General features: G+C 39.3%; 1 protein-coding gene across 1 annotated transcript in view; it reads left to right on the top strand.

Moving 5' to 3' along the window:
* The window catches only part of LOC122562398 (mevalonate kinase-like), a 34,251-nt gene extending 16,955 nt beyond the window's left edge, over positions 1-17,296 (top strand). Inside the window, exon 7 of the mRNA XM_043715255.1 lies at positions 16,941-17,296. Coding sequence (XP_043571190.1) covers positions 16,941-17,076 — 136 coding nt within the window. The 3' untranslated portion in view covers positions 17,077-17,296. The remainder of the gene's footprint in view (positions 1-16,940) is intronic.
* The last annotated feature ends 9,794 nt before the right edge of the window (positions 17,297-27,090 follow it).

Below are 27,090 nucleotides of genomic sequence, written 5' to 3' on the forward strand. Positions count from 1 at the left end.
AATAAAGAAGTTAAAGTTTACTATTTCAGTCATAGCAGCAATTTCTGTATTTGTTTTGGATCTTTAGCATCCACAATTCTTTGTTTTATTTTTACGTATGTAAAACAAACTAGCTTTCATTATATGTACTAATATGTTTTCTTGTTGGGTAAATGATGCATTATTATTGCTATGGACATTAATGGTCCTGTCACAAGGATGTTTTGACTGGATTGACCTATGAGGTGTTATGTTTGAGCAATTAATTTAAATCTGTTGGAGGATCCGTTAAAGAGAGAGTAGATTAAAATTCTAATATTTTAACAGGAACAACATTTTTCCTCTGGAACTATTTTCCCTAAGGAAAGCTTTAATGGTTTTCAGTTTTCCAGTGAAATTGAAAAGTGTGTATCCTCAGAAAAGAATTTGAATGGATTGAGACCATTCTGAGCAACTGACCAAACATGTATATCTATTCAGTTCAGATGATGCACCTGAACAACTGAAATTGTTTGCAATTTGAATTGACTGGATTGAAGTAAGTTTAGTATTTACACAGTTAATGTCCAGGGGAAAGTTTCTGTAACCCTTTTGTTTGTTTCTCCAAAAGATTCATCAAGCAAAATTCTAAAATGTCTGTCTATGCAATTGACAAGCTACACTCTTAAGTGACTTTCTTATTTCCATTAATTCTTTATGTGAGATCACGTTATCCTGCATAATATACTATCAGCCTTGCCATAAACTTCTACGAACTCTCAATTTCATTCCTTATACTATATTTAACCAATTGATTTAATGGTACGAGCAGGTGTATGTTCCTTAAGTTCAGTCTGTATTTTGTATTGCTGAAAATGACACTTCTTTTATATTTGAATAGTATATTACGTTTTCTTTATAACATTTTTTTAAAAATTCTTTACTGCTCTGATTGTGTGTCGAGTGTCACTCAACACATTACAATAATTCATATTTTATAGAATGCAGCAGCCTGCTATTAAGAGACATCCCTAAAGAGTGAAGTCATTATGTTGTCTCAATCATAGTGTCTTTAAAAATCCTTGACTTCAGACCTGTCAGTGTTTTTCTTTCACTCTTTTCTGTCCCCTATAGAAAGCTTTGACTCCTTGCTGGGATAGAATTTGCTTAGATGTTGGTTGCCTGCCATTATTTCCATCATTTTCCATATGTGAACCCAGACTGTGAATGCAGGCAGAGAGAAATGCGCATACAGAGTATCACAACCAAGCTGGATCCTGTTCTCACTATCCTCACACACACACACGCACACACTTACCAACTGTAAGTCATAGGATTTCTGCTCCTGATCACTACCTAAAATGTCAGTTTAAATTCCTTCTCTTGAACCAGAGACATTGAGAGCATTAAACTGCTGCCATAACTGATATCAACATATGCCACTTAGATCAGCAAATGAAGGTGGGATTTTCAGGGTTGTTTTTTAATCTGATTAGGTTGAAGATGTAAATGACTGAAAATAATTAAACAAAACATATTGGTGGCCACCAGAGGGTAGTAAAATCTTTCTTTTCTGGGTGCCTATTTTTAGCAAATAGGGAATTTTCCTGGAATACAATGCAAATAAGATGGGCAAGGGAGAGAAGTTGGTGGTATCCACATTCATTTCAGAGGACTTAATATAGTGTGTGTATATATGTGTTTATGAGTAATATAGAACTATTATTTTCATGAGGAGTTTAATTTCTCTGATTTCATGGTTTACAAACCTTTGAAAATTATCGCTTAATGAGAATGAATGCAGGCCATTAATAATGTACTTTATAACATTCAAGGAAATTAAAATAGAATAAATAGCTCTGAGATTCTTCAACTGCAAGGTTTTACAGTGTATCTAATATCTGATTACACTTTCAAATAAACTGGATTGTAGCTATATATTTATAATCCTCTTCCCTAATGGTTTAAGTTCACACCAGTAAAGCATTTACTGATTATTCGAGGCCGTTCAATCTCCTATGCTCCAGTGAAAAAAGTCTATCTATCCAGCGTCTCCTCCTAACTCAAACCCTCCCAGTTCTGGTAACACCCTGGTAAATTTCCTCTTTGCTCCCTTTCAAACACCTTGTTTTGGAAGGATATTATTGGCGATGGTGCTGAAGGTCTGAGTTTTGAGAGAAGTTTGGATAGATTGGGTTTGTTCTCATTAGAGCTGTGAAAGTTAAGAGGGGACCTAATAAAGGTGTATACATTTCTAAGAGGCATTAATAGGGTGAATAGGAAAGAACTTTTTCAATCAGGGGAGATGTCAATAACCAGGGCATAAATTTAAGATAAAGGGGAGCTGAGAATTTTTCGCCCCAGAAGCTAGTGAGAGTCTACAGCTCACTTAATCAGCGTTTAGACATTCACTTGTGTTGCCATAGCCTCTAGAGCAATGAGCCTAAAGTTGGAAACGGGAGTAGTAGAACATTATGGCACAGTACAGGCCCTTTCGGCCATCAATGTTGCGCCAACCTGTGGAACCAATCTGAAGCCTATCTATCCTACGCCATTCCATTTTCATCCATATGTTTATCCAATAACCATTTAAATGCCTTAAAGTTACAACTGTTGCAGGCAGTGCGTTCCATGCCCCTACTACTCTGAGTAAAGTAACTACCTCTGATATCTGTCCTATATCTATCACCCCTCAATTTAAAACTATGTCCCCTCATGCTAGCCATCACCTTCTGAATAAAAGGGCTCTCACTGTCCACCCTATCTAATCTTTGATTATCTTATATGTCCCTATTAAGTCACCTCTTGACCTTCTTCTCTCTAACAAAACAGCCTCAAGTCCCTCAGCCTTTCCTCATAAGACCTTCCCTTTATACCAGACAACATCCTGATAAATTTCCTCTGAACCCTTTCCAAAGCTTCCACATCCTTCCTATAATGCGGTGACCAGAACTGTAAGCTATTCTCCAAGTGTGGCTGCACCAGAGTTTTGTACAACTGCAGCATGACCTCGTGGCTCGAAACTCAATCCCTCTAGTAATAAAAGCTAAAACACTATGCCATCTTAACAACCCTATCAACCTGGGTGACAACTGTCAGGGATCTATGTACATGGATACTGAGATATCTCTGCTCATGTGTACCACCAAGAATCTTACCATTAGCCCAGTTCTCTTTATTCCTGTTGCTTCTTCCAAAGTGAATCACCTCACACTTTTCCACATTAAACTCCATTTGCCACCTCTCAGCCCAGTTCTGCAGCTTTTCTATGTCCCTCTGTAACCTGCAACATCCTTCGGCACTATCTACTAGTGTCATCCGCAAATTTACTAACCCATCCTTCTATGCCCTCATCCAGGTCATTTATAAAAATGACAAACAGCAGTGGACCCAAAATAGATCCTTGCGGTACACCACTAGTAACTGAACTCCCATCAACCACCACCCTCTGTCTTCTTTTAGCTAGCCAATTTCAATGTAGGCATGATGGGCCGAATGGCTTCATTCAGAGTTGTAAATGGCTACAACACTATGAAATCAAATGAAATATTTTACTTAAGAAACAAAAAGGCACATAAAGTAGGCAAAGCAGATTTGTTTGTATCAATTGAACTATGTTTTGTGATGGGGTGTGGAGGAATGGGGGTTATGTTGAGAAGGGATTATGTTGGAAAAAGATGACAGCTAATGAAAAGCTGCAAAGTTGTTTAACTCGATGACTTCAGGAAGCAGCTTTTAATACAAGAGGTAGTGGAATGCTCCCCCATGAAAAAAACCTGTTGACCCTAAATCACTTGAAAATTTTAAAACTAAGAGAAACGTAGTGGTATTTAAATGGTTAGAAATCAAGGTAGCTGGCTGGTTAAAGTACAAATCAGTCATGATCTAGTTGAGTCATGAGATGGTTTTGTGGACTGAATAGCACACTCTGCTTCCTACAATGGTCTTTTCGACTTTGAATCAGTATTTGCTAACGGGAATTATGGGTAGAGAAAGAATAAAGGGTTGATAGGGTGTAAAAGAGAATGTGAGAGACAGACGAGATAAAGTACAAGGACAGGGAGAGACAGATTGAAAGTCTGGCTCTTGTCCAGTTTATTCAACTGTGCTCCATTTCCTGACATTTTATTATACATGAAGAAGCAGCTTTACATTGATTAGACTTTGTGATACCAAGGCTCTCTTCAAAATAAAATACCATCCTTCATCAAATATTTTTTATGTCAGAAAATTATCAGAAAGTAATGATTTTCTACTGGCCTCAATTCGACCTTTTACAGCGAATCTTTCAATTTATTGTGGTAAAAGAAATAATTATTAGATACTACAGCATACGTGACAACATGTAATTAAATCCAATCAAATGCACTTTTTGTATCATTACACAGCTGGGTGCATATAATGTAGCTCAGTCTGCTTGTTACTTTGACATTTATTGGAGTCAGTTACAGAAGTGCTGTATATGCTGCAAATGCAGTTTATGCTGGTTATCTCTCCTGCATTTTGAAATTAATTTGGAACTTAAATGAGAGAGCATTCTCCTTTTATCCTTTTTTAATCTTTTCTGAATACATCTATGGTCACTGAACAAGATAAGTTCAAACTGAACCAACTGCAGATGCTAGAGAAAGAAACAAAAACAGAAATTGCTGGCGAAAATCAGCAGTTCAGAGCATCTGGCGGAGGTGAAAGCAGAGTTAATGTCTCAAGTCTGGTGACTCCTGATCAGAACTGATAGCGAGGAAAATTTATTCTGAAAATATGGGTGGGTGGTGGGATGGAGGTGGGTCGAAGTGAGCAGATGGAGCCCTGAGAGAAATATGAGGGGATTGCTGATAGTAGGCCTGGACCAGAATAGATGGGAGGGTTCTGAGGAAGGGTCACTCGACCTAAAAGGTTAACTCTGATTTCTCTCCACAGATGCTGTCAGACCTGCTGAGATTTTCCAGCATTTTCTGTATTTGTGGCAGGATAGAGGGGACTCTGAATAAGTGATAATGAGAACTGAGAGTAGGAGGGAATGGCAGGCTGTGTTGAAAACAAACCATGTAATGTGATAATAGGCTTGAGAGGGGGTTAAAATGAGTTGGCTGTGTAAAAAGCAACCCTTGTCATTGACAGGACCAGGAGTGAGGGAAGGGAAAAAAAAAACATGCAAGGATTGAATCAAGCTCTAAAGTATAATAGGCTTGAGAGGGGGTTAAAATGAGTTGGCTGTGTAAAAAGCAACCCTTGTCATTGACAGGACCAGGAGTGAGGGAAGGAAAAAAAAAACATGCAAGGATTGAATCAAGCTCTAAAGTTATTGAACTCATGTTGAGTCTTGGAGACTGCAGGCTCCCCAAGAAGAAAATGAGTTGCTGTTCCTTAAGCTTGCACTGAGACACACCGGAACACTGCAGCAGGCCTGAGACAGAGATTTTGGCCAGTTATGTGGTGTGTTAAAGGGGTAGGCAATAATCCCCTCGTTTCCCTACCCCTTTCATATTTCTGTCTTCGAGCTCCACCTCTCCCCTCATCCACCCACAACCTTGTCTTCAGCATGAATACTACCTTTTTATCATTGCTATCAGTTCTGATGAACAGTCACCAGACTTGATGCATTAATTATGCTTCCTTCCTGTGCATGCTGCCAGGCCTGCTGAGTTTCACCAGCAATTTCTGTTTTGTTTGGGTTCAGATTAAGCTGTCATTCAGTCCATTTGATCTCATACTTCTGGAATACTATATCTATTGTAACCTGAGCTGGCTGTTTATTAAATGTTCCCTCTGCTCTTCAATATCTTTGCCACTCTACACATGAGTCTCAATGGATGTTAAGGGGCTATTCAATAGCTTGAGGAAGGAGAAGGATGTTCCAGCCCAACTCAATTATGCCCCCATCTGACCTGTTTGCTTCCATGAGGTGTGATCACATTACACTGATCATAAACAATAATCAGGCTGATTTTTATTTTAACTGCTGTTACATAAGTGCACTGGAACATCCTCCCTGTAATAAAAAGTGGAACCTGGGATCTTCCAATGTTGGTAGAAAGAAAAGTTCCAGCCTTCCTCCTAAAAATAGCAAAATGCATATTTTGGAGATGCCGGTGTTGGACTGGGGTGTACAAAGTTAAAAATCACACAACATCAGGTTATAGTCCAACAGGTTTAATTGGAAGCACACTAGCTGTCGGAGCGACGCTCCTTCATCAATCACCTGATGAAGGAGCGTTGCTCCGAAAGCTAGTGTGCTTCCAATTAAACCTGTTGGACTATAACCTGGTGTTGTGTGATTTTTTAAAAATGCATATTATTAACTTTTTTACTCATTTGTGGGATGTGGACATCACTGGCTGGACCAGTGTTTATTATCAACTCTAACTGCCCTTCATTTGGGTGGATTATTAAGCTATCTCGGGACGGTTAAGAGTCAACCATGTGTAAGATCAGTGCAGGATAGAGCAGCAGATTTCCTTCAATCAAATATTTCAACAGTTACATTATCACAAATAGACAAACTTTAAATTTCAGATTTTAATTGAATGCAAATTTCACCATGTGCCACAGTGGGATTTGAACCTCTCTCCCCAGAAGGTTAGTTTAGTGCACTGAATTATTAGTACTGTGACATAACTTGCAAACATTGCAGTGGTAGAGTCAAGGACATGTGAATATAGTACAAGCCATTACTACTGCACCCCTTTTACAAAGAGGTCGACACTAGCATTAAAAGTTCTGGTGGTAAACACCATATCTTAAGCATTGCAATCAACAAACATAATTACTTGACAGCACTGAAATGGATATATGTGTGGGGGGTTTTGGGTAAAGGAAAGATTCAATTTGGAGTCAATGTTCTTTACTCTGTCCTTCCAAGATGAGACAGGGTGTCAGCACTTACTGTTCAGTCTCACAGCTAAAGATTGAATAGTCAGGTAATATTCAAAGGATATCTGGCACAACACATATTTTCTTCTGAAGAATTCCTACTGAAGACTAATTTTTAAGGAACTACTTTTTAATACCTTTATTAAGCGATGCAGTCACGTGGTAACACTACTTTCTGAATTTGTGTTGATACATGGGATATTTGGATTCCCAATGCAGCAAAAATTAGAATTTATCAAAATCCTCAATAGTTGTTGACCATCGCTTACATTTAAAGTCACTATATAGAGGCAAATTGCTTATTTTCTAGGCACTATTGTATTTAAATTGAAACAGATCAAACTAACTGACACATACTTCTACACTCAAAACCCATTACCCTGAATCACAAAGTGCGTATTGTGCTTTGCAATACCAGCAGTTATTCAAGTTTTGCTTTTACTGCGTTCTTGAACAGGAATTTTGTTTTTTGTTCATTTGTCCAAGGGATGTGAGTGTTGTCAGCCAGGTTGTCATTTGTTGCCATCCCAGATTGCTAAAGTGACACTATTGTATTTCCATAGCATACTCATAAAGCTGAAAGATTTCAAGCAGCTATTTACCATCTTTTTACTGTTTCACAGATCTTAAGGTCAGATTTAATTTTAACAATTGACATAGTGTTCATCCATTGCAATTGCCGACTTTAGTAGCTCCTGAACATATGAAACCCGTAGAACATTCAAAGACTAGTCATTCTGGGGTGAGTAATTCATCTCCTGACATCACCACAGACTGTCCACCAACTACAAGGCACAGGCCATGAGTGTAATGGAATACTCCACTTGCCTGGCTGGTGCTGCTCCAGCAACACTAAAAGCTCAACCCCTACAAGAAAAAGCAGTCTGCTTGATCAGCACTGGGTCCTCCACCTTTAACATTGACTGCCTGCATCATTGTTCCCCAGGGACCAGAGTCTGCACTGTCTCCAAGATAAACTGCAGCAACTCACCAAACCTCCTTTAACAGTACCTTCCAAACTTTATCATTTGGAAGGACAATAGGGACTTGGAAACACTATCACTGGAATGTTCCCTTCCAAATCTTATACCATTCTAAATTTTAACTATATATTTATTAATTCAGTCACTGTATCCTGGAACTCCCTAGCTAACAGGAACATGGGTGCACCTCCCCCACAAACTGGTTCAAGAAGACTATTGACCATCACCTTCTCAAGGTCAAATAGGGATGGCAACAAATGACAACCTGGCTGACAACACTCACATCCCTTGGACAAATGAAAAATAAACAAGATTCCTGTTCAAGAACGCAGTAAAAGCAAAACCTTGAATAACTGCTGGTATTGCAAAGCACAATATGCACTTTCATGTCAGCATGCCAATTTGAGCAATTGAAATCAGGCAGGTTTATTCTGCCAGCTATCATCTCCAGTAATACTGAACAAGTTGGTTTGTCAGCAGCAATTACAGCAACTATTTGGAGGAAATATTAATACATTGCTTTTCAAACAGGACATTGTTGATAGTATTTTTTGAAAGGTCAAAATATTGTTAAAGCATTCATAAAGTCAACTTCCAATTTTGGTTACACATCACAAACATGTCCTCTCCCAGTTTCAGAGTGATTCCTGAAAGAGATTTGTATTCAACTTGAAACGTCTGTTTCTCTCTTCATAGATGTTGTCAGCCCTTTTCCAAAACCTTTTATTTGTGTTTGTGAGTTTCAGCATCACAGTATTTAGTGTTCATTTCCATGTGGTATCCTTCAGACCTCTGTATAAATATCGATCATGCCATGGATTGTCTATGTTTCTGCTCTCTCCCACAACCTGGTTGTGCATGATCTTTGTAGAGAAGCAACGCCTCAAAGCCTTTCTCAATCTGCAATCTCAGCAAACCCTCCAAAATTATGATAGATTGAGTTGTCATTTGATTTACGTTTCCTTCTCTTGCAAGATGTGTGTCCTGTGTATTATTTCATATTTTGGATGTTCTCCAGTGAGGTACAACTGGGACAAGGGTATAAATTGATTTTCATAGCATTGGACAGCAAAGAAAGGCATCAGAAATTGTGTCAGATGTGTTCGTATAGCAAGCTCTATCAACTGCAGCTCAACGAGTTGTAAGCCATTCTATTGAAATGTTTGTGTAGAAATGGCAGAGTTCTGGATGATGAGAATGTTTGGTGGGGAGTTACAGAATAAATAGTTTTTCAAATGTTTTGGGGTTTAGCAAAGGTGTTGCTGAGCAGCTCTTCTGTTCTAGTATGGAGGATTGGCTGAAATTCTTGGAATTGTATGGTACTGCTCCCATTGTAATCCTGTGCAGATCTGACTCCATCTCTGAAATAAGCACAGAAAATACTGTAAATAGTCAACAGACCTGGCAACATTCTGGAAGAGAGAAGCAGAGTTGACCTTTTATCATTTTTGCCTTTTTTGCATTTTGTTGGTGTTCGGCAGGTGGTTAGGAAACAGGTCGTCTTCAGGTTTGCTTACCTGATCTCTGATCAAATAATTGAGCATTGACTAAAATGGGGGCAAATGGGTCAAAACCTGAAATGATTTAATCTGCGTCATCTCATGGTAATGCACTTGCTTCCCCTACATGCAATAGAATGTCTTTCCAAATTGCTTTTGTCTTGTAACTAAATGTTTTTTTATCCTCATTTGTATATCAGCCATGGTTCAGTTGATAGTACACTTATCTCTGAATCATAAGACTCTAAGTTCATGTCCTAGACTGGGCAGTCACAAAAATAACTGATCATTTCCACATTGTTGATTATGGGAATTTGCTGAACACAAACCAGCTGCCACAGTGGCTATACTTCAAAGGGTATTTTATTATCTACAAAGGATTTTGAGATCTGGTGATCATGAAAAGCACTACATAAATACAAATCTTTTTCAGTCCACTCACATTAGGAAGGTTGTGGTGTAATCATTATTTTAACCACGTGACTGTGCATTCACAAACAACAAGGTCTCAATCCTGTCCCCAATTTTCTGCATTTTGTGTGAAATCACATGAACGGGATCTGCTATTTTCTGCCTGTTCTCAACTGCATGACTGGGCATTTTATCGTCGTACGGTGAAGCTTTGAATCATCAGTTTTTTTCCTTTGGCAGCGAGAGCAGAATTGGCTTTATGATTCACTATAACTCAGCATTTACCTACCCCCTCCACCCCAACCACGGAGTGTATACTGCTAGAGAGCTTTGTCCTGTCTGCATCGTGAAAAGAAGGTAATGAATGGAACACAGCTCCTGGAGACTTTCATTCCCATGTGATATACAAAAGTTTGAAGTTTAAGTGGGTGAACAGCCCAACTTGGTTGCTATGATGCAGCATGAGGTCCAAGATGAACTGGTCAGTAGAAACAAGATAACAACTAGTGCATTTCCTCCCAGAATGTTTACCATCTCAGGGCTAAAGAGGAGAGGCAATTTTTTTATTTTAAAAGTCAGTTCTGAATAACTGCACACAGTTCCAATATTATAAAGGTCCCCGAGGCTTGTAGCATTGGACTTTCATCCTTTTTTAACTAAGTGCAATGTTGACTGAAGTTGAGGAGCACCTCTTGGCAGGTGGAAGTTTGCACCCTTCTTTTGAAAATGTGGATTGATTACTGATGGTTTGATCATTGATTAATTGGGGAAGGATAGAAGATGGACAGCCGTTGTCATGGACTCTGCTGAATAGGCTCATTCAATTTATGTTAAGAGAATTGATTTTATTAGTGCTTAGACAGCTGGAAAGAAAACATAAGAGTTGTGTTAAGTGATGAACCAATCTCTCTCTCTCTTTCCTCCATATTCTGAGCTATCCGACCAATGTTACTAAAGTCTGTTTACCTCACAAACTGCTTGTGATGTTGAATGGTACATTCACACTGAGATAAACGCATTGATATGAAAAAGTTGAAATCACAACTCCAGCTTATCTGTTCCAGTTAGTGGAATTGCTGCTACAAATTAGACACGGGGGGAAAGAGACACCCAAAGTACAGAACTGTCTTCAACCTAATTTCTCAAAAATACTAAAATACTGTACTTACAGAGTTCAGACACGTAGAATTTTAATCTCCAGAATATGACCTTCATTTTAACAGTAAATTTGAAATGTTCACTTAATATTCAACCCTTGGGATTTTTAAGTAAAGATTGATTTTTTTTGTGCCATGGAATTTTCCCTACTGAAAATTTGTAACTGGATTGTCAGCAGCAGTGAGTTTCAAAGGCAAATAATCCAAAACAAAATCACTCTACTTGAATGATTTCAGAAGGTGTTGGAATACATGTAATATGACAAATAGAAAAAGCAAAGAATTCACTAGACATTCCATAAGGATGTCTTTGAGAGTGTATAAAAAAATTGAGTGGTGATTTGTTAGAGGGAATTTAATATATGCTCTTCAGGAGAGTTCATGTTGTGTCTGGCTTTGGTGAGATGGGTGATTGACCATGGGATAACACTTCCAACCAATCAGAACATTATGTCAAAAGTCAGTGTATACTAGATAACCTCCAACTATTCTAATCAGGAGAGTAGTGGTTTATCAGGTATAAATCAAGTATTGAATACATCAAATATTATAGCTATCGGCACAATGTTTTAGCTCAAGGATCTTTAAACCTTTAAATATGTGTAACATTTGAAGGTAGGAAATTCTAAACTCTACCTCACTCATGGCTTTCCCTCTAAGTTATTTGGGCCTAAATATGTTTTGGAAGGGGTGGCGTTTGGCTCTATTATCTTAGTGGAATAATTATAAATGAGAACACCAAGAACACCAACACAGCGCCAGAGACCCGGGTTCAATTCCCGCCTCAGGCGACTCTCTGTGTGGAGTTTGCACATTCTCCCCGTGTCTGCGTGGGTTTCCTCCGGGTGCTCCGGTTTCCTCCCACAATCCAAAAAAAATGTGCAGGGGTTAGGTGAATTGGCCATGCTAAATTGCCCGTCGTGTTAGGTGAAGGGGTAAATGTAGGAGAATGGGTCTGGGTGGGTTACGCTTCGGCGGGTCGGTGTGGACTTGTTGGGCCGAAGGGCCTGTTTCCACACTGTAAGTAATCTAATCTAATCATCTAATCTAATCTAATCTAATCTACATGTACTCACACTCGAGATAAATTATTAACACAAATGTAAACTCGATGGATGTCATTGTAAATTTGGCCAAAGTTGAAAAGCTGGCAATTGTGAATCAGGAGCTGGTTATATGTTCCTGGAACTGGCCAGGCTTTAAAATGGACAGCCTGTCATTACTCACTAGTCTTTTTGCCCATGTCTAAACTGAAAATCACCTCCAAAGTGTCAGCCTTGGGTCTTCACTGGGTGTACTTATGTGGCACAGTAACACAAAGGGCTTAGCAATTCTGGAATACAGTCTGAGAAGGAGGTGGAAGGCATTTCAATAATAACTTACAGAAGGGAAATGAGCCAAACCTTGAAGTGGAGAAATTTGCAGGACCAGATGGAAAGAGAAGGGGAATGAGACTAATTGGATAGCACTTTTATTAAACAGGCAGCACAGACAAGTTACATCATATGGCCTCCCTCTCTACTGTACCATGGTCTAATGATTATGCAATATCACAGTGAGGGATCATGGTATATCTGGACTGCAGTATATTTCACACTGGTTAGTGTGTGTCACAGTGTAGTATTCGAGAGGATGTAATAGCTAGAAATATCATGCAATACAGTTCTTCATGGGAATAAGAACGAGCAGTAGATCACACTGAGATGAATGATTTCTGACAGATTAATATGTACTTCACAAGCCTATTTCATGATATAATTTGATTTTTTGGATCTATAGTTTTCAGAGGCTCCTTCTTAACTTCCACCATAGCCCCACCATCACCTTCTTCATTTTATCCCACACTTTGCCATGCATTTTCAAGACCATTAGTCTGGAATCTGACTCCACTGTCCATTCTTCATTTTATCTCAGGACAGTGAATGTCAGTGAACGATTGGACTGGGTTGGGGAACTTAAAAGCTGTGCTAGGTTGTGCCCCATTCCAACACCCATCTGTCCATATCTGACAATGGAGATCCTGAATGCTTCTCTCCTCCTTGTGGTGCATTGATGCTAGTGGAGCACTCACATCAAGAATTGAACCTGATGCCCTTTTGGATAGTAAAAGCTTCCAGCTCCATTATAGTAGTAGTTTCACTCACTAGGTCATCAGAGGGCATGCGTATTTAACAATGTCTAAGTTGAGAATCATAATATGAACAAGTAGTATCTTTGTCCACATTCTGTTCTGAACACTTCAGTTCTGTTAACATTTGATCCCTCAAGGTGAATATTTTGGATTTTCTCCCCAAGATTCCATTAAGAAGATCTTAAAATAGACTTAATGATTTGGATTAATGTAACCGTTCCTTATGCAAAACTGACAATTCCTTTAGGAGAAAGTCAGGACTGCAGATGCTGGAGATCAGAGCTGAAAATGTGTTGCTGGAAAAGCGCAGCTGGTCAGGCAGCATCCAAGGAGCAGGAGAATCGACGTTTCGGGCATAAGCCCTTCTTCAGGAACATTTCAGGAAGAAGGACAATTCCTTTACACTAGTTCTGGTTTGGTTTCAGACTAACATCCATACCAATATTTATATAAGTATTGCCAGTGAAGGAATAGAATGTAAAGGTAAGGAAGTTTTGTTGCAACTATACAAGGTATTGGTGAGACCACAGTTGGAGCATTACGCACAGTTTTAGTCTCCTTATTTGAGGAAAGATGTAGTGGCATTGGAGACAGTTCTGAGGTTTTCACTAGATTGATCCCAGCGATGAGGGGTTTGTTGTATGAAGAGAGATTGAACACTTTAGGTTTATACTGTCTGGAACTTAGAAGAATGTGGGGAGATCAAATTGAGATATTCAAGATGATAAAAGGTGTGGATAAAATAGACATGGAGCAGATGTTTCCTCTTGTGGGGCATTCTAGGACGAAAGGTCATAGTCTTCGGATAAGGGGAAGCAAATTTAAAACAGAGTTGAGGAAAAATTACTTCTCCCAAAGGGTTGTAAATCTGTGGAATTTGCTACCCCAAAGTGTGGTGGATGCTGGGACAACGAGTAAATTTAAGGAGGAGTTAGACAGATTTTTAATCGGTAATGGGTTGAAGGGATACAGAGAGAAGGCAGGGAAATGGGGGTATGGAGCACATCAGCCATGATTGAATGGCTGAGCAGACTCGATGGGCCGATAGGCCTAATTCTGCTCCTATATCTTATGAGCTTATGAACTGCTCAGATGAATACAAATAAGTGTTATAACAGGAAATTTGATGCAAAGTAACTTGGGGAATTTCTAATCAACACTGGACTGCAGCACAATAACAAGTTAGAGCTAACATGTAGCAGGAATTGTGCAGAATTCATCTATTTATGATAAAAATAGAGCAGCACACAGTCTTCTCTCTTTAATCTTTACATCTGAAAAATGATTGTCTGACTGGGTGAGGAGCCATTTATTACATCCTTGATTCCCGCAAAGCTCATCCACATTTTCAAACATGAATTGCTACATTGAATTCAAATGGGAAAAGATATATCAGGAAGTTTTAATAATATTGCTATTTTCATTGCTCTGAGCTTTTCTGTATCGTTCAATCCTAAAGTTTGAAAGTTGTCATCATACATACTCCTCCACATCAGTGTTGAAATCTAGATTAAACCAACTATTTAGCTGTTCCAATACACTGAAATTCCTTAAATTCTTCCCATTGTTTCCAGGCATCAGGCTTTTAAAATTTAGGTTTGACATAACTGTGTTATTCTTGGATTTTCCTTACTCTTTCTAATCCTACACAATTAGATTTGACTCTTCAGCTAAATACCTTAATTTTTATTGATAAAATTATTGATTAACTTCAGAATGTCCTAAACCCTATCTCAATCATTTATACTACAGGAGAAAAGGGCGTTAAGTAGTTGGTAGGTCAATTCTGAATGGCTGAGGCATTGTCATAGGGAACACAACAAGGAATTCATACTTGGAATATTGTGTTCAGTTCTGGTCGCCTCATTATAGCTGAAAATGTGTTGCTGGAAAAGCGCAGCAGGTCAGGCAGCATCCAAGGAGCAGGAGAATCGACGTTTCGGGCATCATTATAGGAAAGATGTGGAAACTTTAGAGACGGTGCAGAGGAGGTTTACCAGGATGCTGCTTGGATTGGAGGACGTGTTTTATGAAGAAAGGTTGAGGCTTTTCTTATTGGAGCAAAGAAGGATGAGAGGTGACTTGATAGAGGTGTTCAAGATTATAGAGTGGATAGCCAAAGACTTTCTCTATGTTTATCATGAGGGGCATAATTTTAAGGTGATTGGAGGAAGGTTTAGGGGAGATGTCAGAGGTAGTTTCTTTACACAGAAAGGAGAAAGTGAGGTCTGCAGATGCTGGAGATCAAAGTTGAAACTTTATTGCTGGAACAAATAGGTGGAAAGAGGTCAAGGTGAGGGTGATAGGTCGGAGTAGGATGGAGGCGGAGAGGTCAAGAAGAAGACTGCAGGTCAGGAAGGCGGTGCCGGGCTGGAGGGATTCGGCTGAGACAAGGTGGGGGGAGGGGGGATGAAGAAACTGGTGAAGTCCAAGTTCATCCCCTGTGGTTGGAGGGTTCCCAGTCGGAAGATAAGACGCTCCTCCTCCGACCGTCGCGTTGTTGTGGTTTGGCGGTGGATGCCAAATTGTGTTGGTCGGAAGGTGATCTGGAGTCCATGGGGGATCAGTCGATTCCGTAGGCAGGTGCTGAGAAAGGAGATGTGGCTGTGGTAACGAGTCTGCTTCAGAATGTGGCTGAAGAGCTTCTGTGCAGAGGAGATGACCTGGGGTGTGCAGTGACCGTGGGTGCGCAGATTGCACTGCCAGCAGTGGTAGTAGAGTAAGATACATTAGGAATGTTTAAGCGACTTTTGGATAGGCACATGGAAGATAGTACTATGAAGGATATGTAGGTTAGTAACATCAAGGGCCGAAGGGCTTGTACTGTGATGTACTGTTCTATGTTCTAAGGTCCTCATGTTTCTGTGTAATTCCAGTAAACCGTAAGGCTTGGACAAATTTTCTTTGTGAAGAACAGGTCCTTGCCTATGAATGCTTGTCTGTGAATCTGTATTGTGGTCAAACAATTGGCTAATGCTTACTGCTGAGTTTCTCACGATTAATGGAGACTTGGGTCAGGCTTCACCAAGGCCTTGATGGAATCAATCCCCAAGCACAAAATCATTGTATTCAGGCAGAAAGGGGAAACTCTAAAAGGAAAAGGAGCAAACTTTAAGAAAAAACCTTTACACTCAGTCTAAGACAGAGTTGTAGAGTTGTTAACATGCAAAAGGAGGCCAAAACCCCTTGCCACAGTGTCAACAAATAAATGACAATGATTGGTGACTTTTCACACAGTCATAAATCCAGGTATTAATTACATTAGAAAATGTGAGAACTGATCTGCAGCTGGAAAATCATCGACTTTTTGGGAAGAGGGTGGCTGGAAGAATAATTAAGGTCAAGCTTTGTCTTTTATAATTGGTTGTGAAGTCATTGCTCTTTGAAGCCAGGGTCCTTCCGATAACATAACCTCAGGCAGTGAAGTCATTTGGTTTGTGAATTGTAGCCTTTGGGTAAGAAGGGCCATTTCTTTTACAAACACCTTTGGTACAATAAATGAGGTTGGTAATTGCAACTGTATAATTTTACAAGAGAAAAGGGTTACTAGCAAGTAAATATTATGATGAATATACTTAATTCAAGATGCATTTTTCTCTCTTTGCTTAAGTTGACCTACAAGGATTGGATTTTAAACTCATCACCCTGCAAACATGCAGCTCGTTTTCTCCTAACTTACTCCCAGCTTGTCAGCCTGCTTATGTTATCTCAAATAAATTTTCTCAAAGGAAATGACAGCAGCGACACTTAAATCAGTCGTTATCTTTATTCATGAGCTTCTGAGAAAAGATTACATTGTAGCAATCAAACTGAATTTGTTCAGTAACTGCTTTTTTTTGAAAAATAAGTTCTGTAAGACTGATGTTTATTAACCCTTTGGGAGCATGCAACATTTTGCATTTATAGAGTCCTTTTTATTGATTTGCAGTTTTCTTCGTTCCTCTTTTCAAGAAGGATACAGATCAACAGCTGCCAGGAGCCATCCCCTATCTTACCCAGTTTTATTTGTGAACCCAGACCAGCTTGATCGTGGCAGGCATTACAACAGTCAGATTATGTCCTGACCTGATGTTAATGTACCAGTGTTTAATTTGGAACAGAAAGCTTTCATTACTTTTTCTCTGTCTCTCTCTATCTTAAGAACACTATGTTTAAGTATAGTTTCTGTATTGCCAACATTCAGCTGTTTCAGCAGGACCGATCAAGGACCAAACTTTTGATGACTGCTTCTGTATAATACAGTAATATTGCCCTTACCAAATAAACTATCTTGCAGTACATCTCTTGAGTTCTTCTATGGTTGCATCTTTCTGTATATCTGTGACTGTAGCAAGTTCACTTCCAGATATGCTCCCAATATATAACAAATTGCTCATGGTGATTTGAGTATAAGTGACAATGGGTAATAAATTAAAAATCACACAACACCAGGTTATAGTCCAACAGGTTTAATTGGAAGCACACTAGCTTTCGGAGCGACGCTCCTTCATCAGGTGATTCATCACAATCATCTGATGAAGGAGCGTCGCTCCGAAAGCTAGAGTGCTTCCAATTAAACCTGTTGGACTATAACCTGGTGTTGTGTGATTTTTAACTTTGTACACCCCAGTCCAACACCGGCATCTCCGAATCATGGGTAATAAATTAGTTTTAGTATATTGTGTGAAGGTTAATGGACTACTGACTGTGATTCTACCCAAGTTGGCATTCAGTTGAGTTGTATGCAGTAATAGACAACTGTCGGAATGGTGGTATGCAAACTAATAGCTGATTGGCAGAGAAGGGTGTTAACATGCAGAAAAGTAGACATACACAAGGTAGGAGACATCTCTCAATGATGTGGGTTCAAGGCAATGGACACCTGACTGTTGGTTGGCCACAAATGGTATTATGTAGCTTGCACGTCCTCATTTATTTTGCCAACATCTCTAAGTAGTCCTAGGTTTTTTTTTCACTTTAGTGTTTTGTATTTTGCACATTTTGTTTCACCTTGATATCTTAATATTAATGGGAAAAAAATGTAGATTGCTTTGCATTTCCTAAATTCCTCAAATAAACAAAAGCATCTTTCCTTACAAGGGTCTTGTTTAATATCGAGTCAAAGTCGAAAATAAACATTTTCACAGCAGGCCACAAAGGAACAATCAGTAGAAAAGTAAGGGGTTGGTACATTTGTTTTACTACAAATAAACACCAGTGTCTCTGTTACATTGTAATGGATATCAAAGTTACTTCAATTGAAAAATATTCAGAGCTTTGACTTGCTGGCCCCTATTTCTTTGATATGCAAGCACTTATTACAGAAAATTGTGCATTTCAATCCATGTGATCCATGATTTTTTTCCCATATGACGTATTCCTTATCTTGTATCAGCAAAATGCCTTTCCACAGGAATGAAGACTGTATAGGGAAGTGATCAAACCACTGCTAAGGTAATCTGGTGATTTAGCAGAGCTTTGGGAGCCTGTCAATCATCTCGACCTCCAATGCAGGTTGGAGGGATGGAACTGAGGAGGGGGGAAACGATCATGTAATTCACCTACCCAACAAAATTCCAAATTAATATGCTGATATACACACATATCCAAACAACACATGTATGTAAAGCACCTCAAAGTATAACACACAGCGAACAGCATTGGACGTAAAAACTATGTATAGGAAAAAATGCAATTTTCAGATGTTGAGAAATTGCATTACTATGGAAGAATCACAGAGAGGAAACTGATTATTTCTTTCTCTACCAAAGACAAGAAAGAAGTATTCAGGGATAAAGTTCCAGAGTGTAAACAACTAAAGGCACGGCTGGCAGCAAGTGGAATGATGGATGGACGAGAGAGCAGACCTAAAGGAACATATTGTTCTTGTAAAGTTCTGTTGCTGGAAGAGACCACAGTGTCAGGAGAGGTGAGGATCTGGAAAAACTGCCCATTGTTGGACCAGGAGAAAATGTAGGATGGTGAGTTGAGGGATGATGCATATGCAGGACTTGTTGTGAGTCTAGATATGAGCCGCAGAATGTTTAATGAGCTTGAGTTACTGGAAGGTGGAATATGGGAGGCCAGCCAGGAGTGCATTGTTGAAATAGTCCATTCTGGCAGGTCACAAAAGAATGGCAGATGGTCTGAGGCAAAGGTGTAAGGAGTGAAAATGGAATTTTAAAAATGTTTTGTTCTAGGTGTCATATTCTGTTCATTTTTAAATGAAAAAGTTTGGATCAAAAGGAAGTTTTATTTTTGTTTCCAGAGAAGAGTAGTTGCAAAGTAATTTCTTCAGCCTTTGTCACTTAAATTCTACTTTTTTGCCTTAATTCCAGCTGATTAAACTTCAAACTCCGTTAGAAAGTGTTTGTCTTCTCAATAACTGGGAAACTCTTGTGTTGCATTGCACAGACAATTGGCAGTGATTTCTCTTCCTTTTATCTCTGTGCAGGCCTGACATTTTCTCTCTCTCCTTGACCCCTTTACATGCCCACTCTGCTATCTGGAATAATGTCACTGGCTCTTTAGGCTCTATTCATCAGAGCAGAAAGAGCTTTGTGCTGACATTGACAGAAAATACCATCTGTCCCTCTTAGGGGAATGAAAGCTTCAAATGAACCCATCACAAGTGCTTTTTTTTCCCCTCGCTTGCCATTTAAATACGAAAGTGTGGTCATAATTAAATTCCAATAGAAAGTTAAATTACTGAGACAGTGCGGAGCAGGAGCTGTGCTGACAAGATGCCTCACACTGTCGAGTTAAAGCTCTTTCTTCTTAAAGAGGTGGTGTAACAGGATGCATTTTTTAAAGATAAAAGAGTCCTCATTTCAGAAGCCTTTTTAAAGTAGATTAGTCTTGACAAGAAATGTTGTTGTGCTATACGTCCCAAGTCCAATTCTGAATTTTCCTCATCTAATGTACATTTCTCATGCTAAGTTATGACTCTAAGTCATCCTTTCCAGCATCTTGCCTCATATAGAGTTTAGAACACAGAAACAGATTATTCAATGCAATTGGTTTGTACTGGTGCTCTGGTTCACCCAGGTCTCCTGCTGCTCCATTTAATCATACTTGATCTGCGTTTTCTTTTAATCCTGTCTCCATTACGTACTTTTCTAGCACCCCCTTAAAGGCATATGGTTATGATCCCACAGATCAGACTCCAGAGTGAAACCTGACTTCATAGACGCAAGTTTTATTTTTGTAATTTGGTTGATTTGGGTGGTCAGTCACTGAACAAATGCACTAAGGCTGCCAATGTACTTTTAACAAAACAATGTACATTGATTACACAAAAAGAAAACAAAGGTGTATATGTTGGACAATTCAAAAGGATTTTATCATAAATCTTTTTCCAGTAATATCCTTGACAGACATTCAACCCCAGTGAGGTATCACTCCTATGTTCACTGTGCAATTTCTAACTGACCTGATAAGGTCACAAGTGTTTCCTTTCACTAACGTTCTGCACATTTATCAGATCTGATAGTCACCATTACCATCTTTCCCAGAGAAACACAGCCATCCAGCCTAACTGTGGGAGGTCAATCTGCTACCCTGCACACCTAACAAAGCCAGATATGGCCAAGCTACTCTCAGACCAGAGAATATACTTCCCAAACAGCCTACACAGTAAGCTCCCAGCCCAATTAGCACTGCAGTCCCAATACCCTAAGGGCAGGCTCGTTTCCCATTGAAACTGATACCTCATAAACAAAGAGGCAGATGGAGAGGCCCTGGAAGATTTTGCTCGCAGGAGGAACACCAATGTTCAGACCTGGATGCCAGGAGGACGGACATTTGCACATATTCACGGGGACAAGAAATACAATGAAGAAGACATTCTCACCCTACTCACGGAGATGGCTGGAATTCCCTATGGCAATTACAAATGAATTGTTGCTGCTGGACATGATTAATTTCCATTCAGTTTATTCTTGTTTTAAATGCTTTACAATTTTCACCTTTGTACTGTAATTGCTTTACAATTGCTATCTTTGGTGTTGTACTCCTATAAAGCCTGCCTGCACCTTCTGCCCGGGGAAGAGAATCCTGGCTAACAGAGAATCAGTTCTGTATCAGCCTGATCAATTTCCCTTCTGCAATATTGCTTTGTTTCATAAACCGTTTGACAATTTTCCCGCAATTCTCATTTGTGGTCTCTGATTCATTGGGCTGAATTTCTCTGACACTAACTCATTGACTTTTCTCACTGAACTCTAAGGAATAAACTCAAGATATTGACTACTTTTAAGTTATTATGGTCCATTCTTCTGAATAGCAACATGCTTCTGGCCCCTGGCCACACATTCTATAAGCCATGAAAGTTCAAGTCAATTCCTGATGAAGGGCTTATGCCCGAAACATCAACTCTCCTGCTCCTCGGATGCTGCCTGATTGGCTGTGCTTTTCCAGCGCCACAATTTTTGACTCTGATCTCCAGCATCTGCAGTCCTCACTTTCTCCTCGTAATAACAATTATCCTACCAGATAGTTTGTTGAGTCACTTGGCTTAATTCACATGATTTCTCAGAAAGTCTGTCTTTAGCTCACTGTTCCAAACAATTTTCTAATCCTTTCTCTAAAAGAAAACATGAATGGAGGGTGTGCTCAGTGGTTAGCACTGCTGCTTCACAGAACCAGGGTCCCAGGTTCAATCCCAGCCTCGGGCAACTGCCTGTGTGGAGTTTGCACATTCTCCCCGTGTCTGCGTGGGTTTCCTCTGGGTGCTCCGGTTTCCTCCCACAGTCCAAAGATGTGCAGGTCAGGTGAATTAGGAGGAGAAAGTGAGTCTGCAGATGCTGGAGATCAAAGTTGAAACTTTATTGCTGGAACAGCACAGCAGGTCAGGCAGCATCCAGGGAACAGGAGATTCGACGTTTCGGGCACAGGCCCTTCTTCAGGAATGAGCCTGAAGAAGGGCCTGTGCCCGAAACGTCGAATCTCCTGTTCCCTGGATGCTGCCTGACCTGCTGTGCTGTTCCAGCAATAAAGTTTCAGGTCAGGTGAATTAGCCATGCTAAATTTTCCATAGTGTTAGGTGCATTTGTCAGAGGGAAATGGGTCTGGGTGGGTTACTCTTCAGAGAGTCGGTGTGGACTTGTTGGGCTGTAGGGAATCGAATCTAATCTCTGATATTCACATATTTAAAAAACAAAAAAAACATTTACTTCTCCTTTAGAATCCAAATTCCCCCCAAAAAAAGTTTTCATCATAATTTATACTTTTCACCTCAACTACTTAAAATGGAAGTTCTAATTCTAATGGTCATTCACCTTTTGGTACAAAGGGATAGAGGAGTTGATGTAGAAGATTGGCCATGATATTATAGAAGTTGCTCTCAAACCCTTTGGGGTCAAGGAATGCCTTGATTTTAAAATTCCAATTATTGTTTTCAAAATGATCCACAGCATTTCCCCTCCTGATTGTTGCCATCTCCTGGAAGGCCACAACCCTCCAATATATCTACACTCCTCTAACTCTGATTGGTGGCTGTGGAATTTCCTCTTAGCAGCTCTCTGCCTCCTTCAGGATATCCTTTTAAACCTATGTCTTTGATAAATGCTTTGGCCACCTAAAAGCTGCTTTGTTGTTCAGTATCATATTTTGTTTCACAAGTATTCCAGTTATACGCCTTGGGATATTTCACTACATTAAAGGTACTATCTAAGTTGTTTTAAAAATTGGAATAGCTCAAAGGACTATATGGCCTAGTGTGATCTCAGCATTCTCTGGGTAACAAGGTTCCTCCTGAATTCTTTATTAAAATCATTAATGACCATCTTTTTATTTCCCAAAAGGTCAGTGGGCTTGAGTTTAGTGAATATTAACAAGTTATTTAATCATGGTTGATGGTCATTTGCTAAGCCTAGCCCTGTCTTAACTAATGTGTGTTCCTGCCAAAATAAAAGGCAGACAGGCTCCTATTGCTTTACTGCTCTCTCGACAAGCAGCTACTGAAGACTGTCATCACCATTATCTTTCCAGACCATAGACCTCTCATTAGAGAGAGATGACTAGTAGTGATTTAACCTGAGGGCCACCACACCTCAGGCAAGGGAAGAAATTGAGAAGGAGAGTCCTTCATGGTAACCTCAGCTGGTGCAGGAATTGAACCCATGCTATTGGCATCACACTGCTTCGCAAACCAACCATCCAGCCAACTGAACTGGCCCAACCCCAAGACTGAAGACAGTAAATCATATATATCACAATATCATGACAAAAATGACTCACAACTCCTATTCATTCTGCAATTAAATGGAGGTGATGTGTCTTCAGTTGTGAGGACTCTATTCAGTGATGAGGGGAAATCTATGTAACAGAGGTGGAAGAAAAGTCAATTGGCCCTACAATGCTGACAATTCCTGTCCTCTGATTAGCTGGCTTGTTGCTGTCACACACATTGTCGCTGAAATAAACAGCAATGGAGCTACTCAACATTACATAATATTAACTTTAAACTATGGGAATAAATACTAAAACCTTTATCTAAAATGTAAAGCAATGCTACTTGTTTTGCTATCCCTGATTTCTTGTAATTACCATTTTTTTTGTAAATGTTTTCCTTTCTGATTTAATCAACTCTAGCTTTCGTAATCTTTTTATAGTTTATTAATGTTATGTATTGATTCATCTTCATTCCTTCGCACTATCAGAATTAATAACAGCTATACGCCAGTTCTTCAGTGTTATCATTAGGTAGCGCTCTTTAAACAACATTGGGATGAGATTTTAAACTCACTGATGAGTCCGTAGAGTGAGGCACTCTGAAGTCCCATTTATTATATTTAACCAAACTGATTTGTATTTCACTGCGAAATTGACAGATTTGAATTGCACCGTAATGTGCTTTATGGACAAAACATATTTTTGGAAATAAAGGAATCCTCAGGGATATTTCAACTTGCAGACAATGTGCTAAGGGATGCATTGAAGATGTAAGTGTAGTAAAGATTCAATGGAGAGAGAGATCACATCAAGCAACTGGAACGAATGTGAAAACCCATCAATGTGAATGTATAAGGGGAATATTTTAATATACTGTAAATCTAATAACGTGTAGGAATCTATGTTCTACTACCTCAATTTTGACATTTGGATTGGACTCAATGTAGCTTCAGAATTTTTGTGAATAAAATGTGTTTTTGGAACAAAAAAAGAGTTCTTAGAGAACAAGATTCAAACAGAGATCTTTGAGTGTCAGTTCATCTTTGCTTATTTCGCTCAGACGGATCTGTTACCATAGCTGCCAGTGAGGCAACCCCAGTGTTGCAGAAGGTAATAGTTTTAAAAGGGTTAATGTTCACGTTACATTGGTTCCACCCATTGTACTGATGTTAAACACAGTCTGTGGGCAGAAGCGAGAGTTCCGCTCCTGCACACCAAAATCTAGATCATTTATATACTATGGAAAGTAAGGGTCCCACTATCTGTCCCCTGGGGAACTCCACTACAAACCTTTTTCCAGCCTGAAATGTACCTGTTAACCATTATTCTCTGTACCCTAACCCTCATCCAATTTTTAATCCATGGTGCTACCGGCCCGTTTAGCTGTCCTCATAAGACTGTTGTGTGGCAGAATGCAGGCATTACTGAGCAATGCCAACAAATCCAGATCTATTTAGAACTGTAGCCATGAGTAAGAGAACTGTCTTTTTGTTGTGGATCCCATTCTTTAAGCACATCTTTAAGAAAGAGAACACTATCAAAGCAAAGATTCTGAAAGTTAAGTGTGTGAAGATTAACATTTGAGTTGTTTTAAATACCTTTGACTGTTTATTTAATTAGTTAAGCTTTTCGTTTTAAATTTTATATACAATGCCATTGCTAAAAGAGCAGAGGAAAAAAATTAAATATGGTGTGCTTTTATAACAAGATATTAAAACCATAAAGAGAAATTTAGATTAGAAAAAGGCACAGGGATACTCCATCCCTTTCTCATGGATTAAACACAACAGTCTCTCTGTGCCTTACAGAATATATTGTATGAATTAACATGCTTCTAGTACAGAAATTCACAATTTAATGAACACAATATGGCTTTAATAGGTGAAATCCACTGTTGGAATCCTTTTTAAAATGTACAATGTTACAAAGATTGTAGCCTGCTTTAAAAATCATTCCCAGCCTTCATTCCTCTTGATTTGCTGCATAAGGAGGTGAAATACGATTGACTTCTTAAAAAAAGAGAGCAGAAGAGACAGCTGATTGTCAATGTGATTGCAGCTCATTAGGTTGAAACATTCTACACTCTCTACTGCACTATAAACGTCATTGCCATGAATTCTCTAAGTAACTGGCAGCAGCTCTCTATACATTAAAAATATAATTTTAAAAGGTAAATATTTGTAATTATTTATATTACAAAATGCCAAGGGAATATTTATATTCAGAATGTGACTGTATATCATTACTCAAAGACATTTTTTTCCCCCTTTCAAAACCTTCAACTCTCTTTCGCTTTTCACTTACAAGATTTTATCATCTCTCTTGTCTCACCACAATTCTTCCTAATGCTGTTTTTCATTGACTCTACACTTTTTCCTGCAATGATTCCTGTCACTACACCCTTTCCTCCACACACCTCCTCCTCACTACTCATAATTCTTTCTCTATATGATCAGAATATATTTGCTAAATTGCCTTACTTTGAATTCAAGTTTTCTGTTGCAATTTCTGCTTATTTCCCAATATTTTTCTTTATTTTATCTTGAGATGTTGGTGTCACAGGAAGGGCTAGCATTTGTGGCCTATTTCCAAATGCCTTTGAGCGTTGTTAAAGGCCAACCATGTTGTTGTGTGCCTGGAATCACACAGCACCCTGGGTATGGGGAGGAAGCAGGAAAGGATAATCAGCCATGATCATATTGAATGGTGGAGCAGCTTCAAAGGGCCAAATGGCCCATTTCTGCTCCTATCTTCTATGTCAGCCCAGACTAGGTAAGGTTAGTAGATTTTTTTCAAAGCAAGACATCAATGAATCAGATTTTTTTATGGCAATAGATTCATTCATAGATACTGAGACTAATTTCCTATTCTGAAATTACTAGCTAATTGATAATAACTGCTTTATTCCAGGAGTTACATGCTTTTTAACAAGAAAATTAACTGTGTAAGTTGAGTGGGTATGGTAATAATGTTGCAGGTGAGTCAGGTGACAGATGAGTAAGGAGATAGGTGGGTAGGGGAGTAGGGTGTGCCTGGTGGGTAAGAAGGCAGGTACAAGGTGAGTGAGGGTGGTGAGTTAATGTCAGGGTAAGGTGCAGGCAGGTGAGGAAATGGGTGACAGGTGGATAAGGGGATGGGGTTGGCAGGTGGGCAAGGGAGAAGGATGACAGGTGATACAATGAGAGAATAGGATGCCAGGTGGGTAAGATGATAGAGTACCAGATTAGTAAGAGAGCAGATTAGCAGTTGGTTGGGTGAGGGGATAGTATAGCAGGTTAGTTGGTGAGGGGTCAGTTGGTGAGGGTGAGGGTATCAAGTAGGGATTGAGTGTTGGGGATGCCAAGTGTTGATGGGGTTTTGTTACCACATTGGCAGGATGGAGGGTCAGGTGTTGAGGGGAGAGTCAGGAGTGTTGAGGGTTGTTGTTCAAGTTAGTGGATCATTGCACATCAGAGGTTTTTGCTTCAAGCAGTTACCTTGCAGTCAGTGCCGCGTGCCATGTGGGGGGTCCAACATTCAGCTTTCAGGGTACATTCTGTTTTGGACTATCTCTAGACTGGAATTTGTGATCCATATATTTTCTTGCAAACAGGTGATTATATAAATTTAGACCCTTGTCAGCTCTTCAGTCAGAGTTCAATCAAACAATAGGCTGTTGTTTACTTGGGAACCAAACCTTCTGGTACTAATCTTGAGCAGAGGTTAAGAGGAGTTTAATGTCTGCTTAGAATTTCCATCTTTCCCTTTCCAGTTTAGGCACAAACAACTGAAGTGAACATTAAGCAGTGTTATAAACCCAAGCTCAGTGCAATCCAGTATTGAGTTCCAGATTGGGTGCAGGTATTTTGTGAGAGAAGTTAACTAAAACAAATAAAATGAGTTAGAAATAGTATTGAATTTTCTGTAAGCAAAGAATAACAATTTTG

This window comes from Chiloscyllium plagiosum, chromosome 25 (assembly GCF_004010195.1).
Source record: "Chiloscyllium plagiosum isolate BGI_BamShark_2017 chromosome 25, ASM401019v2, whole genome shotgun sequence".
Lineage (NCBI taxonomy): Eukaryota > Metazoa > Chordata > Chondrichthyes > Orectolobiformes > Hemiscylliidae > Chiloscyllium > Chiloscyllium plagiosum.